The following is a 17,080-nucleotide window of genomic DNA, read 5'->3' as shown; positions in this document are numbered from 1 at the left end:
ATGGCAGCAAGGAATGAGGTGAAGGTATGTACTTTTAAAGTAAGAAAATGAGTATTGGTTATTTTAATTACTACTAACTTAAAGAACCTCTTCTAGTATTTAAGTAGAAGGGAAAATTGCAGTATGAAAAAGAATGTGATAAGAAGATTTTTTTCATTGACTGTATCGGTGATAAGCTGGATAAAGAGCAAGAGGATTTGGAAGTTATTATTGATAAAAATAAAGATATGCAATTGATATTCATGAATTAATTGGGATGGTACCTAGGATCAAAAATTTTAAAATCAGTTTATAACTGCTCTAAAAAGAATAGAGTAGCAAAATATATGAGAAAGACAGGAGTCATTATTAAATATKTTAGTATCTTTAAAGTCACAGATAACTTAGAAATGCAAAATATTAAATGTACTAAGGAAGGGATGTTAATACAATGAACAAGTACCTATTTGTAATATGAGGAGAAAATAACTGTCCAGTTTGGGAAAGCTAGCAAATACAAATACTTCTTCACTGAGTTTTTGTTATGATTAATACATTAAATACGGTGTTCTGTACTTCAGTTTTTACATTTAATGGTTTTGTAATTTGCTATGTTCACTTAGAGTCCAGCAGATAATACATAAAAGCTTACATCAAATTTTTTTTTTTTTTACTCTGACAGTTGGAAAAGCTAATTGATGAAGCTACAAGGAAAAAAGATTTCCAATTATTAGAACATTTTCTGCAAACAAAGGACTGTGAAAATCTCTCTCATAAATGCAGCAAACAATTTGTCAACAAATTAGACAAGCTTCTGTGTCGGGTAATGTAGTCATTACATCAGAGGTTTATGCTGTTATTGTAATAGTCAAAAATGTTTCAGGTGGCTTGGTTTATACCAGCAGTTAATTGAAAAACGTACATAAAATTTAAGAATGAAACTTCTATTTCAAGGAGTAATTAAGGTGACTTTTGAGAACAAAAAGGCATTTAGTTGATTAAGTAAAGATTCTTCTAGAATCATACATTAAAGCTTATAATATAACTTCTGTTTTAGGAACTTGACAAACAAGAAGTCAAAAATATTTCAACTTTACTAAGTTCTTTTCAGAAATGTGGGAAAAAAATCAGCATAGCAGGCGAAGATGGGCTCCCAGCGATGATGAAATACGGTCTTGTTGAAAGGATAAGTATAACCATAAAGCATATGTAACTTAAAAATAAAAAATAATGAAGCAAACCTAAATAATACTTCAGTGCTGAATAGCTTAGTATGCAGTTTAGCCTTCAGTTATTTCTAAGTTAAGATTTTCTTCCAATCTTGTTAAAAACAGTTTTTGTTTTCAGAAGTCAGCTGTGCAAGTGACTCAGGTTAAGATCACCTACATTTGCTTAGTCAATGTGTGAAATTTCTGTCTGGGACTAAAGTACACTCAGGAGACTGATAACCATAGTTTTCTAATCTTTATACACTTTGCATAAGTTTGCTTAAGTATATTACAAACCAYTGTTCTTTTTTCATGGTATTAAGACACTGATTTGCTTTTATTTTTTCCTTTTACATGGTGAATTGGTTTGAAAAGGTAAAAACAGTTCTGATTCTTAGAGGAAATGAGAAAAATGAAGTGCTTACAAGTTTAGCTGAAGATTTCTTCGACGTGTTACTGGTAAAAATATGTTGATAATAAAATACATTAAGCGTATGTTTGTGAAAATTATTAGTAGTTGAGCAACAAAAAGACTTTCAAACGTATTTCAATTTAATTTCTTTCTATAGTTAATGTTGCACTGAGTTCTGAAATATGTTGCAAGTCTTTTTGGATAGTTTGCCTGTATTCATAGTCATTATTATTCGTATTCATACTCATCTGATGTGTATGAATATGAATAATAATAACTGTTTAATTTAAAAAAAWTTTCAGTCTAATTTTTGTTGCATAGTTGTTGGTATGCTGTATCCTAATTCTGCAAGTTTTTGTCTAAAATTTATAAGGTCCGTGAGACTTCTTATGTTTCTAAACAAAAGTCTATGCATAAATGTTTTTATTATTGGAGGAAAATATTCCCGCAAGTTTAACTGAAATACAGTTTCAGGCAACTAGCCTTGGTATTAGAAGAGGATTCTTACAGCCCTCATTAAGGGATGACAAAACTAGAATATTAAATGCATTTAGATTATTTGTTTTAGATGTGCGTTACCTGATTTTTATGTTGTTTTTTTTTATCGTAGATTATATGTGATACCAGTCCTGAAGGTGAGTTTAAAAATGTTTACACTAGATATGGTATTAAAAATGTCTCTTTAGAACAACTTGAAGTGTTCTAAAGCTACCAGATTTGTTGTGGGAATGCCCAAGTGGTGCAAGAATGCTCATGGAGCCGTCTAAAAGCAAGCTAGTTTTGAGAACAGTTCTACGTATATGATGGAGGGTGGTACAAAGTTTCTTGATTTAATGYAGATATACCAGATCTGTGTGCTTCAGCTAATAGGTGATGATAGAAAAAGGCTTATTCTTAAGAAGGCTTAATCTATGCGCAAGCCCAAGGACTATGCTAGTTCGGATTCATATGAAACAAGCTTGATTATCAAGTGTACCTTTGATTGTTCGAGTTCTGTACTGATAGATTTTCTTTAAAAATAATTTGCTTATATCAGTATAAAAGAGTCTAGTCTCCTCAGTGACAGCGAYTAAATTGTTTTTTTCTTTAAAAGTACAGTGTTTCTAACCTACTGCAGTAGCTAGCCATAGCACAGTAGTCCTTRATCTTTTTTGACCTTGTTATTGTAAGATCTCAATCTTGTTATTCTTCAGTATAGCACTGGTGGTAGAAAGTCACTGCAGACCTTTATGCTATCATAATCAAAATGAAAGTTTTATTTCCTTGTCCTTGGCAAGGTACAATTCCAGGATCTGAATTATATTTCAGAGAGCTTAGTTGCAGAATTGATTTGAGTGTCTTTTAAAGGTGATCTCATGCACAGGGGACTTGTGCTTTCAGAATATGATTTGCAGTAACCATTCTGTTTACAGATGAGCCATGAAGTTCAAAATGTTTGTTTTTTAAATATCAGTAATTGCATATGGAAAGGAAAACATACTCTTTTATTTCTAAATGAAGATGAATTTGTGTTTGCAAGCACTGCTGAGGAATTACCCTTCATGCACTTCTGATAACTTTTTTTTTTTTCCTCACTATTCACTAGGTAAAATGCAAATACTAGAAAACTTTGTACTGAGAGCATGTACCCTCATTGCTGATGTAAGAATTAATATTTACGTTCAGCAGGAGGTAAATAATTCCTTTTTCTAAGCAGTAGTGTTTTGATTCTAGCAGTTTTTGGTGTTCTAATGGGTTTTTATAAAGCTGGTTAATATTTTAATTGTACTGTTGCTACAGAAAGAAGAATATTCTAGTGCTTTAGTATTTAGAGAAACATTACTAAATGTTTCTCTGGGAGTGTTTTTGTTGTCCTTTGTATGTTTGTAACTACTGTTTGTAACTACTTTTAGCTCACTGACCTGAATTTTCATTTTGGACAGTAAATAACGTAACACTGATRGAACAGATTCTGGGGAGATAATCTCCAATGCTTTTATTTATCTATATGCTCTGTTACAATTGCTATGAATAGCTTTAAGACTTGTATAAATTCCTTAAAAATTCCTACACCTCTAGCATACTGTGAATTTATTCTATTTACTTTAGTAACATCACATTTCCAGGTCTTTGTTCCCCTTTAAGGAAGGTAAAATTACAAAAAAAGTCTTCAATAAGGGCTACATGTTCAAAGCAGAGGCATTTTGATGGAAATTTAAGGTACATTTTAGTCCAGCAATCAACCATAGATAAAACTCTGGCACTGAAAGTTTGTTTCCATGTTTGTATCTGCAAGTAAGAAATACAACCTGTTAATAACTTATATTTACATTAATTTACTGACATTAGTTGAGGTAGTTTATTAAGGTAGTCGCAATTTAAGATCAGTCTACCTCTTGCTATCTTTTCTTGCCTTGCAATTATTTAAACATGTTACTTTCTTGATATTCATCAAATGTGCCACATGGACCCAATATCTAGTTAGAGAAGAACTTAAACTGTAACAATTTACATTATATTTAATCTACTCTCTTTTTTCATTTTTTTCTTAGGTAGTAAGAAAACTTAATTTAATGCTTGACAACATGCCTCGAGATGCAAGGAAAAAGATATTTTCTGCAAAGGAAATATTGCTTGTCATGTAAATAATTTTCAGTATAATTTTTGTATGATTATGTTGTTTATGTTGCTGGGAAGACAGTTTTGACTGAGGCTATTTATAATGATTGCAGGTAGGTTGCTGCTTAACACATTTTTACATTTGTAGCTGTGTAGCCGGTGGTGTTGCCTTGCGGCAGTTGTTCTTATAAAGAGGTTATTCTCACTTACAGACCTGAATTGTCTCTTTCTCAATCTGAGTTAGGCTTCACCTGATATGAGTTGTCTTAAAACTATTGAACACTTATTAAGAACTTCTGGTAAGGCACAGTGAATCACCTACTGGAAGGACAGGCTGTTTACAGAATTTTTTGGAAAAGTTTTGATAGCATTTGTTTATATTTGTATATATCAGATGATTTACTTCCCCAGAGGTGCTTTCAGATATATGAAATGTGGGCAAAAAGGAGCCAGGCAGAACACTGGTACCAGGAGGCCATCTCAATGAACTAAGTTATTACAATTACTTTTGGGTCAGTTGACTCCAGGAGGCTTTGCATGAACTTGGGATATGCATTCCTCTTCCTGTCACGTAAAGGTTTCCTTTTAACTTGTGATTTGTTGAGTTTTTCTTAATTCCAGGAGTTTTTCTTAATTCCAAGAGGTCATTCTAATGGACACGAAACTGGTGATTTACTGGGGTCCTAACACTTAATGTGAGTGAAAGGGAAGGAATAGGAATGAAGATCTCCCTTTTCTTTTTAATACTTATTGTATACATTAACAGACTATGCTGTTTGTGAAGAGAAAGGAGACAGGGTTATTTTAAACTGCATCCCCAAAACCATCTATGTATTTCTTGGGATGATTACTGTTGTACTTTTTCAAATGCTTATGTCCTGAACCAGAAATACTGCTGCTGCGTAGCAGGTAAAAAAACTTACCCTCTTTAAAGTTTGTTATTTTACTGGAATCAGGGTTTCCTCCTTGTTCTTAGGTTGTACTTGGAACTCCTCTGTGCTTTGTATTGCTGTTGTATATTGATTGAGCATGTTGTTTATTTGCAGGAGTGATATGGGGAGAAGAATTTTAGATGCTGGAGGTAAGCATGGGATTTAACAAACAATTTAGTAGTGAGCTGCTTTTCTCGTTCATTAAAAAGCCTGAAAAGACACTTCAGGTTGGAGAGTGTTGTAATTATAGTCCTTTGAAAAATGCAAATATTACATGGAAATAATCTGCTATCTGGAATGCTTCAGATGTCTGTAGAGTATGGCTAGCTTTGAGCTTTTCCTCCTTTTCTTCTCAAACATAGAGGTTTTAAAACAGAAGATCAGAAGGAAGTCAGTCTTTGAGGTCAGCACACTGCTGACTAATTTAGTGATACTGTAATTTCTGTAAGGAGTCACTGTGGTAACCAACAAYTTCCAAATTCAGGGATTGGAAAGCTGGAAACTTCTTAACTGTTATATATGTAGTGTTACTCTAACGTTCCTTCATAGCTAGGTTGAAATTTATTTCTGAAAAATAAATTGTTTAGTCATCTTTATTCCTTTAATTCTTTATTTATCTAGTATGGGTTACATATCTGATATATGATATGTAATATGAAAAATCCGGTGCTGCTAATACTGCTTTCTTCTATACAACTTTTTTCCAAATCAGTAGCATCTCTGAAAGTACTGTTTCTGTAAARTGTTTTACGCTGTAGCCATCTCTAAGGCTCCTGTTTCTGTAAAATGTATTATAACCTGCAGACTATGACCTGCAAGTAGCCATTACAGAAGCGTTGTGCAGAATGACATCAGAAAAACAAAGAGGAGAACTGGCATGCCAGTGGTTTTCCATGGAGTTTGTGTCCAATGCATTTAAAGGAATTAAAGATTCTGAGTTTGAAACAGTAAGTCATGTGCAATCTGTTTCCAAGGAGCTAAACTTCAGTGTTACATTTCTTCAAGAAATTTCTCTATGTTTTAATAGGACTGCAGAAAATTTCTTAACCAGGTGAATGGCATGCTTGGAGACAACAGAAGGTAAAGTAGAAATTTGAAAGCCAGTATGTTTTCGTGCTGTGCTTGATGGCTGTTAATCAGGGATAACCTTGTTATCAAAATACCTGTTTTCTATAAACTATGAGTTATAGTGGTATAAATAGATAAAACTAATTTTGCTGTAGTGTAAAATCAAGGTATGCTTAAAATACTGAATTGAGAAAATAAATTGAGTAATACTCTCTCTTGGCACATAGCCAGTGGTATTGTCTTAACTATCTGGGTGGTAAGTATGTAACTCCCATATTTGGGGGAAAATTTGACATTACATATTATTAGCTGGTGTAATAGTATAAAAGAATTTGTCATTAAACCAAAAACATCTATTTGACAAGATTCTTAATCAATACAAAGCCTAGGCTACAGTTTCTCTAATAAATGTTTATAAACAAGGATAGTTCTTTGCAATCTGCTTAGCTCTACTGCAAAATTCTGGATGTTCATTAATTCCAATAGGCATGTCATCTAAAAATAGCTAGCAATCTGTTGGTATATATTCCATTATTCATTGACATAGGATAGTTATGTTGAGCTAATGATCAGTTAGAGTATTAGTGAGAATATCTACTAGAGAAGAGGGACCTTAAAAGGAAGAGGAAGTAACAAGCTTTTTTTGACTATATGATTGTGTATTCTGCATGTTACCTACATCATTATGTCATGACAGCAAAGAGGTTGTCTGATACCTATTCATAACAAGCATGTATTCAGTTTGGATACCTGCTATAACACTACTTTTAAAATACCAGGAGATAAACTAGTCCTATGAACATAGTAGTGAGATCTGAGACTTGTGCTTCTGCTTTAGTTGTAAAGATGTATTCATGTCATGTCTTTGGGGGGAAACAATACAATAAAATGATAGTTCTTTTGATTACCCTCACCTCCTAGTCTCTAAAGTATACAAGTCTTGTATTGAAAGCACARTCCAGGTGCTCTGTTCAGGTACACAAAATTTATTTACAGCATTTTACAATATTTAACAAAATAACCTTTCCTTACAGGGTTTTTACATATCCATGTTTATCAGCAAGTCTTGATAAATATGAGGTAAGCTACAGAACTAAACATAYGTCCAGCAATTTTTATTTGTGCAGCTCAACTACACTTGTCTTCTAGCTAAGGAAAATAAAGGAATAAATGAGACAAGGATTATTTTCAAGTGTATACAGAAGTCTATGTATTTAAAATTTGCTTAGACCATAGCACAAAAACTTAACTGCATGTTAAGTGGCATAAATTTTTATTCTCACATCTTACTCTTATGTGTTACCTTTTTGTGTTTTAGCTACGGATACCATTGGATGAAAATCTTGAAGAATTTTGGATTGATTTTAACATTGGTAGTAGAAGTATATCTTTCTATGTGGCAGCAGATGATGCTGTAAGCTAACTTTGTCCATCATACTTGATTCCTCGAGGCAGTAGATTTTTTTTTTAATATATCAAATTTGTTTTCCCACATTAAATGTGGATTTTTTATTTGCAACTATATTGATGTTGCTGTTACGTTAGATCTGTGTTAGGGGGTTTTATACGTGTTTAGATCAAACAATTTCAAAATAATGGATTTCTAATACTATTTTAATGAACATTTTAACGTATAATTGCACACGTGAAAAAGAAGGCATTTATGAAGTTGCAGTAGTAGTTCTCATAAATRAGATTTAGTTGTTTAGATGAATATTTCTGCCAGAACTGTTCTATAATGTTATTCTATGTTATAAATGTCACATATATTCGTTGTCACCTCTTCTAACAGAGGCTTTAAAAAGTTGAAAATTTGGCCTCATTGAATAGCTTTGTGATCACGCACTTGATTTAATTGTAATATAGTACGAATTTTTATCTCAAAAATATGTATTTTTTTTATATAAGGATCATCAATGGGAAACAGTCATTATACCAGAAGAAGAGGTAGAAGAGTACAGCCTTGAAGGTACAGACACTCATGAATGTATTTCATTGTTTGTTACACGCTAACTTAGATTTTCTGATTGTTGAAGTCCTTAAGTGCTGACTCAATTCTTAGAAAAGCAAAATTACCATCTAAAACATTACACGTGTAAGCWTAATAAATTCTAATGAAAGTACTTTTTAAATGTTGCTTGCTTTCAGAGAAAGATTCAAAGAAATTATTAACGATAAGTCTAAAAAACCCAGTGAGTGTGGGTGATCAAGGAGGAGATGTTTTTTTTATATATTTTGATTCTATCTTGGAAATTAAAGATGTGACCAGAAAGATTTATGGAGTACACAAATGTAAGGTAAATAAACATAAAGTAGAGTTTAAAAACCTTTTCTAATAGCTTTTTTTCTTTCTATTCACTGAAAATGAGTGTCTCTTGCCATATAAATGTTATAAATGTGGGGGTTTTTTGATGTATGTTTATATACAGTTCCTGACTACTGTGGCCCCTACAGAACAGCATTTACCCTTCTGGAATTCATTTTAAATGAAAAGAAACCCTTTACGGGCTTAAACGCGACATGGTAGATTAAGTTTTGCATGGGAAGTGAATGTTTACAAATGCAGAACTGTTTCCGAACTGACTCGCTGCAAGCTGARTGTCTAACATGCTTACCAGTCTCATGAACTTAAGAATTTTGGATTGATTTCAACATAGTTGTAGCTTCTGTCACATCTTCTCATTCTCCAGCTCCCTGATTCAGGTCAGGGAGTTGAGCCAAGGTTTAGTCTCACATGCTAACCACTGTAGTATTAGACTCCTCCTTTTGCCCAGTTAATGTTATTTATGGGAAGCTGAAGAAGCTCTGATAAGAACCATTGGGAAAGACTCATTCAAATCAAAGACTTGAAACTGGATCTTCCACATTGCAGCTCAATGCCCTAACCTTCTGGAATATCACGCGCTGGTTTCGGTCTTTCTTCTTCAGAATTGCCACGTAAGACTAAATGGATAATTGTAGTGGGCTGGAATTTTAAAATGAAAAACATTTGCCCAAAAATTTTTAGCCAGCCATAGCTTTCTCCTTACTGCCTGTGGCATCCAGTCTGCCTTCAGTTCTTCCTGACTGAGGAGCTCGTGAGGAATGTAGCTGCTGACAACTTGCAGAATTTATTTTCCCCTTTAATCTAGTTTCAGACATTTACGTTCTATGACTTAAAAATTTCCTTTGTGATTGTTTTTTTAAAAATTGAGCAAAATTTATATTCTACACTGATGATTTTTCATTTTATAGGGATTTAATAAGAAGCAGTCTACGTCAGTTGCCAAAACAACTGTACATGTTGTTTTTGATGAAAGTGGTTCACAGGTATTATAGTATGCTGGGATTTTTTTTTTATTCGCATTATTTTTATGTTTATTCTGGTTAATAGCTAATTTAAGATCAATCATCATCTTTTAAGATACTGATAATTACTGTTAACTAATTTGTGATAAGTATGCATGTGTCAAATTTGCATCTCTGGGGAGAAAATCAGAAAAAAATATGCAAATCGTAGTCCTTCAGAGAAATCTACACAAGGGAGGTTCTTTGTGTGAATCAAATATAATCTCATAGCCTGTTCTTGTTAGCCAAAGTAACAGCTGGATTCTTTTCAAAAAAAATACATATGTAGAAAAGCAGTGAAGTTCCTATCCAAATCTAGAGTGCAGAAAGTGATAGGGTAAAGAAGTTTTTATATATAAATATATATGTATTAATATGTATGTACACATATACACTATATATATGTATAGGTCTATAACATACATTTTATGTCTGTGCATATATGTAGAGAGAAAAAGAAAGAAAGAAATATTTAGTACTTTTGTTTTTCCTCCAAAATACTATATAGGTTCTGGTACCAGAAAGTCAGTTGTCATCATGTTTAGAAGAAAAAGCTGAAGTGGAAGAGAAATTCAGTGAGTCTAAAAACCAGCARCTTCCTGGAACCCTAAGGTCTCTGAATAAAAAAGCCACAGAAGACATTTGCAAAGATGCTTCCTCCAAGGTAAGAGTAGGATTATCAAAACAGAAACGATTACCTCAAAAATACAACTAAATTGAAATATCTATTGTATTTTATGATATAAAAAATTGTTTGTTATTTTACCATTGGAATATAGTTATGCAGGTTTTGATTTTATTTCTTGACACAAAGCTATATAAATCTCTTCAAAAAAGGTTTCTCTATATATTTAATGTTACAGTTTTGAAATAAGCATGATAAAAAGCAATTGTTAATTTTATTAAATAAACCATTCTGCTCTGAAAATTCTCTTCAGAATATTTCAAGATATGCTTATATCTCTTTATGATATGCATAAGTCCAGGATAGCCTTTAGAGACTTGTTAATGGTCAGGTATAGTGATAGCTGTAATTAGAGGCAAGTCCTATAGGCATGGTGTTCACTGAAACTGATGTTTAGAAAAAAAGCTCTGATGAGGTTGTCAAGATGAATTCTGTATACTGATTATTCGGCACAGTTTCATGGGACAGCTTCTGTGTTTAGGTGATTTTCTAATCTAAATTGTGGAAGTAGAAAAATTCATGAAGCCTGCTGTTTCTTTTGTGACATAGTTCTAAAGCTCTGAAGTTATAAATGTAGCACAGTTATACTAGGACTAGCTACACATATGCTAGAGACAGGGGAGAAGATGAGTGTGTAGCATTGCTTTATCTTCACTGTCATGCAACAGGCATGCAGTGCATCCCTTGCTGTCAGCAGCCTCTAGTAAACCYGGCCCTGATGTTCTGCTGGTTTGTAGTTTACGAGATAACTTTGTGAAGACTCTTGGAAATCATCCTAGTTACTTCGATTATTAATCAGGGACAAGATTTGTCCCTTACTGAATTAACTTAAAAAAGAATAATCATTGATCATAGTTAAAAATGTTTAGTTTTTAATTTTTAAATAATTCATGTGTCATGGTGAACTTTCTCTAAACAGAAAAGTGCAGAAAGCCCACCTGTTAAACTGATGTGTGCAGCAATAGCAATTGACATCCCAATAACAAAGTGTCAAAAGACTCCTGGAAATAGATTTTCTGAAATCTTGTTTTGTCATCTTTATGGCTGCATGTTATGTTATGTGTGTTTGTTTTGTGTTTCAAGATAATCACATCTTGTAAAAGGAAAGTGTCTGAAGCATCAGTGATTATTTCTGGAACTACAAGATTTCCTACAAGGAATCCACTGGTATCTTGTACTACATGTAAGTTGGCAAGTACTTTTAGGGTAAAAGTATGCTATAAATAGTTTTTGAAATATAGTTTCTATATGGGATAATATGTACTGTTAGGTGACCTGCATGCAAATGGCTAATAAAGATGAACGTAACATAAGCATGAACTGTGATCCATTGCAGGTATGGAAATGAAGAAAAGAATCAAAATCTCCCCAGCAGATGCTTTAACAGAAATTTTTAAACTAGTCTGCTTACTACCTTTCCATAATAAGATGAAGAATAGCAGCTGCAAATGCATCCCAACCAGCTGAAAGTCACCTGTTGTCTGCTCTGCTGCCTGTCAGAGAGTCAACTGCTAGTACCAGACCAAGTTTGAGAAATTAGTTCATGAGATGGAAGCAGCTGGTTAGAAGACAAGTGGCTTTCATCTCTCTCCTCATGACAGCCAAATGTTCCTAGTTTAAAGAATTCTCAGTAATGATTGCTTTTACAGGAGTTACATGGGGAAATCTGTTTTCTCCCATGTATACATCTATCCATTGCATTTTACTCTCATCTGCTTGACAAGACTCTTCACAAACATGAGTAACTCATTGTGCCAATTTCGTAAAAACTGTGGTTCTTCAAAGGCCAGTTGATTATATGGCTGGCAGGCAAGGCAGTATCCACTGCAGGTTTGAGCAACGGGTCCGGTGCTGCTGATGTTGACTTGAAGAGCCCTTTTCATAGAAGAAGGGATAAGGAGAAGAGCCTTTTCTTTACCATAAGAGGGAGTCATTACTTTCCTACAAATGGTCCTAAACTGACAGATTTTTAACAATTGATACAATGAAGGAGTTCGTAGGAAAGAAGTCATTTTAGGCTGGTGATGCAGTTGATGATTGAACAGTGCGACTTACAAATTTCTTGCACAGTCTCAAATGTATCAGTATCCTTAGTCTTGTATATTCATGTAGCGTGTATAAATTAAGAGTATTAGAGCATAGAAATTAGAGCATTTTCAAATGAGGATGGAATAAGACGGAGAACTTCTTTGGCTTTTATTTGGAACTTGCCAGAAGGTCTACCCCAACAGAAATATAGCTAAATCTTTAAATACATGACTTCTCTATCAGTGGCAGGCTGTAACAAAGCATTGCTGGCCTCTGGACATCTATAATCTGTTACTGGCTCGTTAACCTCGATGTAGCTTTATTGAAATTGATGGAATTGTTACAGATGCATAATGGGTTGGTACCACCACTAGCCACATTTTTTTGAATTTATGGAATAATGTGGTTATGCCATCCACACAGATGCGGTCATCACATATTGATGTCACAAGCATCACAATTATTGTAAAGGAACAATTCTAACATGTCTCTGGTTTGCTTTCAGCCACTCCCTGTAAAGGACGATTTAAATTACCATTGCCAATGATAAGTTCTGCTGAAAGGGCTAACATTAGTGTAATAAATGAGACCAGAAAGAAGAATTTACATCAAGAAGCTACTGGAGTATGCACATCATCTGTAGCTAAGTCTTTTACTCAGAATAATATTACTGCAGAAAATGGGGGAAAAACAACTTAAATTCTTCATAATTTGTATTTTGGGGAGCTAGATTTTGCGATCTGTAACTCACTTTTTTTAAAAAAAATATTGTCATGCATGTATTACTTTATTGCATAAGGTTTTCTTGTCCTCTGGATTTCAGATTTAATTTTTTGTAGTCAGATAGATTCTTATAAAATTAGCCAGAATTTACATTCAGTCATCAGTATTGACCCCAGGGTTAACTTGCTTCTACTGACAACGATGGTTCTTCCTCCCTGTACAATTTCATGATGGTGTGTACATGGAATATCAAATTCATTACGCAATGTTGACATACTTTTAAAGAACTTATAATACAGCGAGCTACAGTGTGTTCACTGAACTGAAGCTACATAGGTGTTATTGAATAACTGCAGCTTAAGTATAGATTTTTATTTATTTACTTATGTATTTTTGATTCTGTTCTGGGTCAACAAAGACTTCAGACTRACACTTTGATTTTATTTCTATTTTCAACTGTCTTTTGGGAACAGATTCAGGTCAAATCCCTGATTACTGGATTCTGAAACATTTCTTTTGGTATTGTCATGCTTTAAAAAAAGGCTGTAGTACATAAAATGTATAGTTTAGAATATTTCAAGCATTATTTAGCACAAAAAGTTTATTTCTTTGCCTTTATGGATTGTAAATGTTATTTATTGTCCTTTTTAGAATAGACAGAAGTGTGCACTAGACAATGAATTTTGTGAAACAAAACAGAATATCAGGAAGTCCAAAATCAGAAATGCGACAAAACTGCCTGAAAAGGTATCAAAATCAGTACTTCAGTGAACTGAAAATAGATTTTTGTATGTTATTAGGAAAAATACACACTTAAGAAGTTATAATGTGTATAGTGCTCTGCTAGTATGTTTTATTTGTATTGTCCTACTATGTTTATAGCAAATCTGTGCTGAAGAAGTTTTAGAAATGCTACATGAGACAGAACATGAGGCCAGTCAAAAAGGAACTTTAGGCAAGTAACTTTGCAAGTGTTGATTTTTTTTTAAAACTTCTGTCCATTTCTTTTGTAATAATGATTAATATTTCATTTAGATGAAGAACTAGATATTGTTCCTGATTCTCAACCAGTAATGAGATGCAACAAATCTTTGTAAGTATTGGAAAAGAATCCAAAGTAACTGCTGTTATGAGAAACATACGATTTTTGAGAGCAGTATGTTTAAATATTGCCAGAGTTGAAATTATGATGCATAGTTTTAGAGAATTCCAGAATATAATTGTCTTCCCTGACAGCTGTATTAAGAACTGTTGGCTGTGTAAGTGAGGCCACTTTATTATATGGGGTTTCTCRTTTGTTTTTATTTTGAAATATATGGCACCAAAATAGCAATATTTATATAGTTGATAAGACAGACTACTTCATGAACATGACTCTTCTATGGTCTTATAAACATATTCACCAATTTAATAATTCTTTGATTGCTATGAAAACAGTGTTTGTTAACAAACTCATAGGAGGTAAATCAAGTTCAAGAACCGTTTTGTAGTAAGAAGCAGAGGAATTCTTTCAGATGACATCAGAAGATAAAATACAAATGGCACATGGGTTTGTGTGTATGTGAACCGTACCGAAAAATGGTAGTGCAAATTTAATCTATTTGTAACTCCTATAGACACATCACAGGCATGCAGCTAAGGTCAACTTGAACGGTGGCCATTGGATGCTGTTCCCTTTTAGATATTGACTTAAAAATACATATTGTTTGTTTGTTTGTTTTAAGGTTTACCGTTTTACAATGCCTTGGTTAACTGAAGAATGGTAGCAGGCTTAGATGCCAACATAACATGCATTGGTATTTACTGATTAGCATTCTTATTTTGTGATTCAAGTTTATTATAATTAAGACTCACTTTCTGCATTTCATTGTTAATAAGATGGTGGTATTTTTGTTAGATTACCTGGTCTTTTGGAAGGATCTTTTGATGAAATAAAAACATGGAAAAAACGAACATGCTCTGTTCCTGAGACTAATATAACAACCTGTGACAAGCAAAAGCTAAATCTGTCATCAGGGCATACATCCCATCCAGGTTATGTTCGTATTTTGTTAATTTTTAATGCTAAAAATATTTCAACATTCTAAAATGTTTTTAACTCAGTCCTTTTCTCTCCTTATATTGGTTTCCATTCTTAGCAAAAGATCTGTGAAACAATCTTTTTTATTCTGTTTTTGGAAGTACCTTTCTGGAAAAACAAAACAAACAAACAAAAAAAACAAAAACAAAAAAAAGGAAGAAAACTGAAACTGATACGAGGCAGAATATTACAAAATACTGAGTAGGCAGTCAAACAGTACTAATCATTTTGAACAGAAGGTGTTAACTACAGAAGGGAATAATATTTCAACTACTGCTGAAACATAATTTAAAACATTTCTTTCAGCTAGAGTGTCTGAAACATCTTTGAATTCTGATTTTACAAAATACAAGGATACGAAAGAGGAAGATACTTTCTTTAGAAAAGAGACTGCAAATCATAAACAGTCAAAGATGGTGAGTTTTTTACTTTCACAGAACCRTAGAATCAGTAAGGTTGGAAGGGAMCTCTGGAGATCGTCTAGTCCAACCTCCCTGCTCGGCAGGGTCACCTAGAGCRTGKTAGACAGGGTTGCATCCAGGCGGGCCTTGAAGATCTCCAGAGAAGGAGACTCCACAGCCTCTCTGGGTAATCTGTTCCAGYGCTCTGTCACTCTCACAGGGAAGAAATTCCCCCTCGCATTCAGGCGGAACTGCCTGTGCTTCAATTTCTGCCCATTGCCTCTTGTCCTGTCACATGGGACAACTGAAAAGAGTTTGTCCCTGTCCCCTTGACACCCTCCCTTCAGGTACTTATGATAAGATCCCCGCTCAGTCTTCTCTTCCCCAGGCTGAAGAGGCCCAGCTCTAGCAGCAATTCCTCATAGGGCAGATGCTCCAGCCCAAGTATTATTTTCATTTCTTTCACTTTTAATTAAAGACATTACCAAATTTTCAGTATTTCAGCATTCTGAACATATATTTTATTTTACTCAAACTGATCTGATATTGAGTTTCCACTAACAGAGTGAATTAAATAATGTCAAGTACAACTGTTTACTTTTTTCGCTGTAACTTGTTTAAGATTGCCTCCTAATTGTTAATTAACACCTTCAGGTGTTAAGCTTATTTTTTTTCCCTTACGTTGCCTATAGAGTGAGCAGTGATTCTCAAAGAAATGTGGTTTAATACTTCTACAAGACCATTCAGTGAAATTAGGTGATTGTTGGGAAACTGCAGTCCTGTTGCAGCTTTGTCTTTCTATTGAGTGGGTTCAAAGTTAAGAGTCTTACAAAATATTGTTGCAGAAATCAAAGTCTAAAGAAGTGAAAGAAGCAACAAAATTACTAATTAGTAACATCAGTGACAGATATAAACAAAAGGTTGATGATAAAAGCAAATCAAGAGACTCGTCAGGTTACAATAGGTATGATGTGAACTATTTACTCTTGTGCTTGTTCTTTTTGTGTTTGTGCATGTGGCTTTGTGCATGACTTACTTTCCTATCTACTGGTATTTCATATTCTGCTTTCATCAGAATTGCTTATTTGCTTCTGGTAAACCTGTTGTACCAAAGTATAGGAGATTAGCAGTCGGTCTAATAGTCCCAATAACTGAAATCACTGCAGAGGCTGGCAGAAATTCTGTTCAGTGTTCTTTCACTCATCCACTCACGGATAGTAATTTTCGTGGGAAGAATTTAGTTGGGACGCCTGATGAGTGTTTTACAGTATGTGCACCAGTGCGGGTGTCTGTCCTTTTGTTTTAGTTCAAGGTTCAAACTTGTGTTCAGTCGTYATTTTTCTAATGATCTAAAGTTCTTAGTTCTCTCCTCCTTGAACAGTTGACTGGTGGACAKTTTAATGTATTCTTAAAGAAATCAGTTTTACCTTACAGACTGATTCTCTGAGATACTCTATACATACAATTACTACTCATTCTCCTTTACAGTTTGACAAATGGGTGCAAAGGAATGGAGCGGCTGTTTGACTACTTTGCTTTTTAAAGGCTTTGGATAGGGATTTGAAAGCAAGCAGGACAGGCAGTGTAGCTGTGTGATCTGGAGTTTCTCTAGAACAAAAATGAAAGGGCTTGATCTCAT

General features: G+C 33.8%; 1 protein-coding gene across 1 annotated transcript in view; it reads left to right on the top strand.

Moving 5' to 3' along the window:
• Positions 1–17,080, top strand: part of SYCP2 (synaptonemal complex protein 2) — a 31,192-nt gene continuing 14,112 nt past the window's right edge. Inside the window, exons 1-23 of the mRNA XM_085313892.1 lie at positions 1–24; positions 662–802; positions 1,037–1,165; positions 1,542–1,646; positions 2,210–2,234; positions 3,185–3,270; positions 4,131–4,219; positions 5,244–5,278; positions 5,934–6,076; positions 6,157–6,209; positions 7,232–7,277; positions 7,516–7,611; positions 8,106–8,166; positions 8,346–8,494; positions 9,432–9,506; positions 10,033–10,188; positions 11,293–11,392; positions 12,743–12,861; positions 13,843–13,915; positions 13,996–14,053; positions 14,858–14,994; positions 15,347–15,456; positions 16,287–16,405. Coding sequence (XP_085170018.1) covers positions 1–24; positions 662–802; positions 1,037–1,165; positions 1,542–1,646; positions 2,210–2,234; positions 3,185–3,270; positions 4,131–4,219; positions 5,244–5,278; positions 5,934–6,076; positions 6,157–6,209; positions 7,232–7,277; positions 7,516–7,611; positions 8,106–8,166; positions 8,346–8,494; positions 9,432–9,506; positions 10,033–10,188; positions 11,293–11,392; positions 12,743–12,861; positions 13,843–13,915; positions 13,996–14,053; positions 14,858–14,994; positions 15,347–15,456; positions 16,287–16,405 — 2,129 coding nt within the window. The remainder of the gene's footprint in view (positions 25–661; positions 803–1,036; positions 1,166–1,541; positions 1,647–2,209; positions 2,235–3,184; positions 3,271–4,130; positions 4,220–5,243; positions 5,279–5,933; positions 6,077–6,156; positions 6,210–7,231; positions 7,278–7,515; positions 7,612–8,105; positions 8,167–8,345; positions 8,495–9,431; positions 9,507–10,032; positions 10,189–11,292; positions 11,393–12,742; positions 12,862–13,842; positions 13,916–13,995; positions 14,054–14,857; positions 14,995–15,346; positions 15,457–16,286; positions 16,406–17,080) is intronic.

This window comes from Rhea americana, unplaced genomic scaffold, assembly GCF_003343005.1.
Source record: "Rhea americana isolate MKP2758 unplaced genomic scaffold, rheAme1 scaffold_4, whole genome shotgun sequence".
In the NCBI taxonomy this organism is placed as follows: domain Eukaryota; kingdom Metazoa; phylum Chordata; class Aves; order Rheiformes; family Rheidae; genus Rhea; species Rhea americana.
Note: the sequence above shows the minus strand (reverse complement) of the source record. Positions and strands in the feature narration are given on the sequence as shown.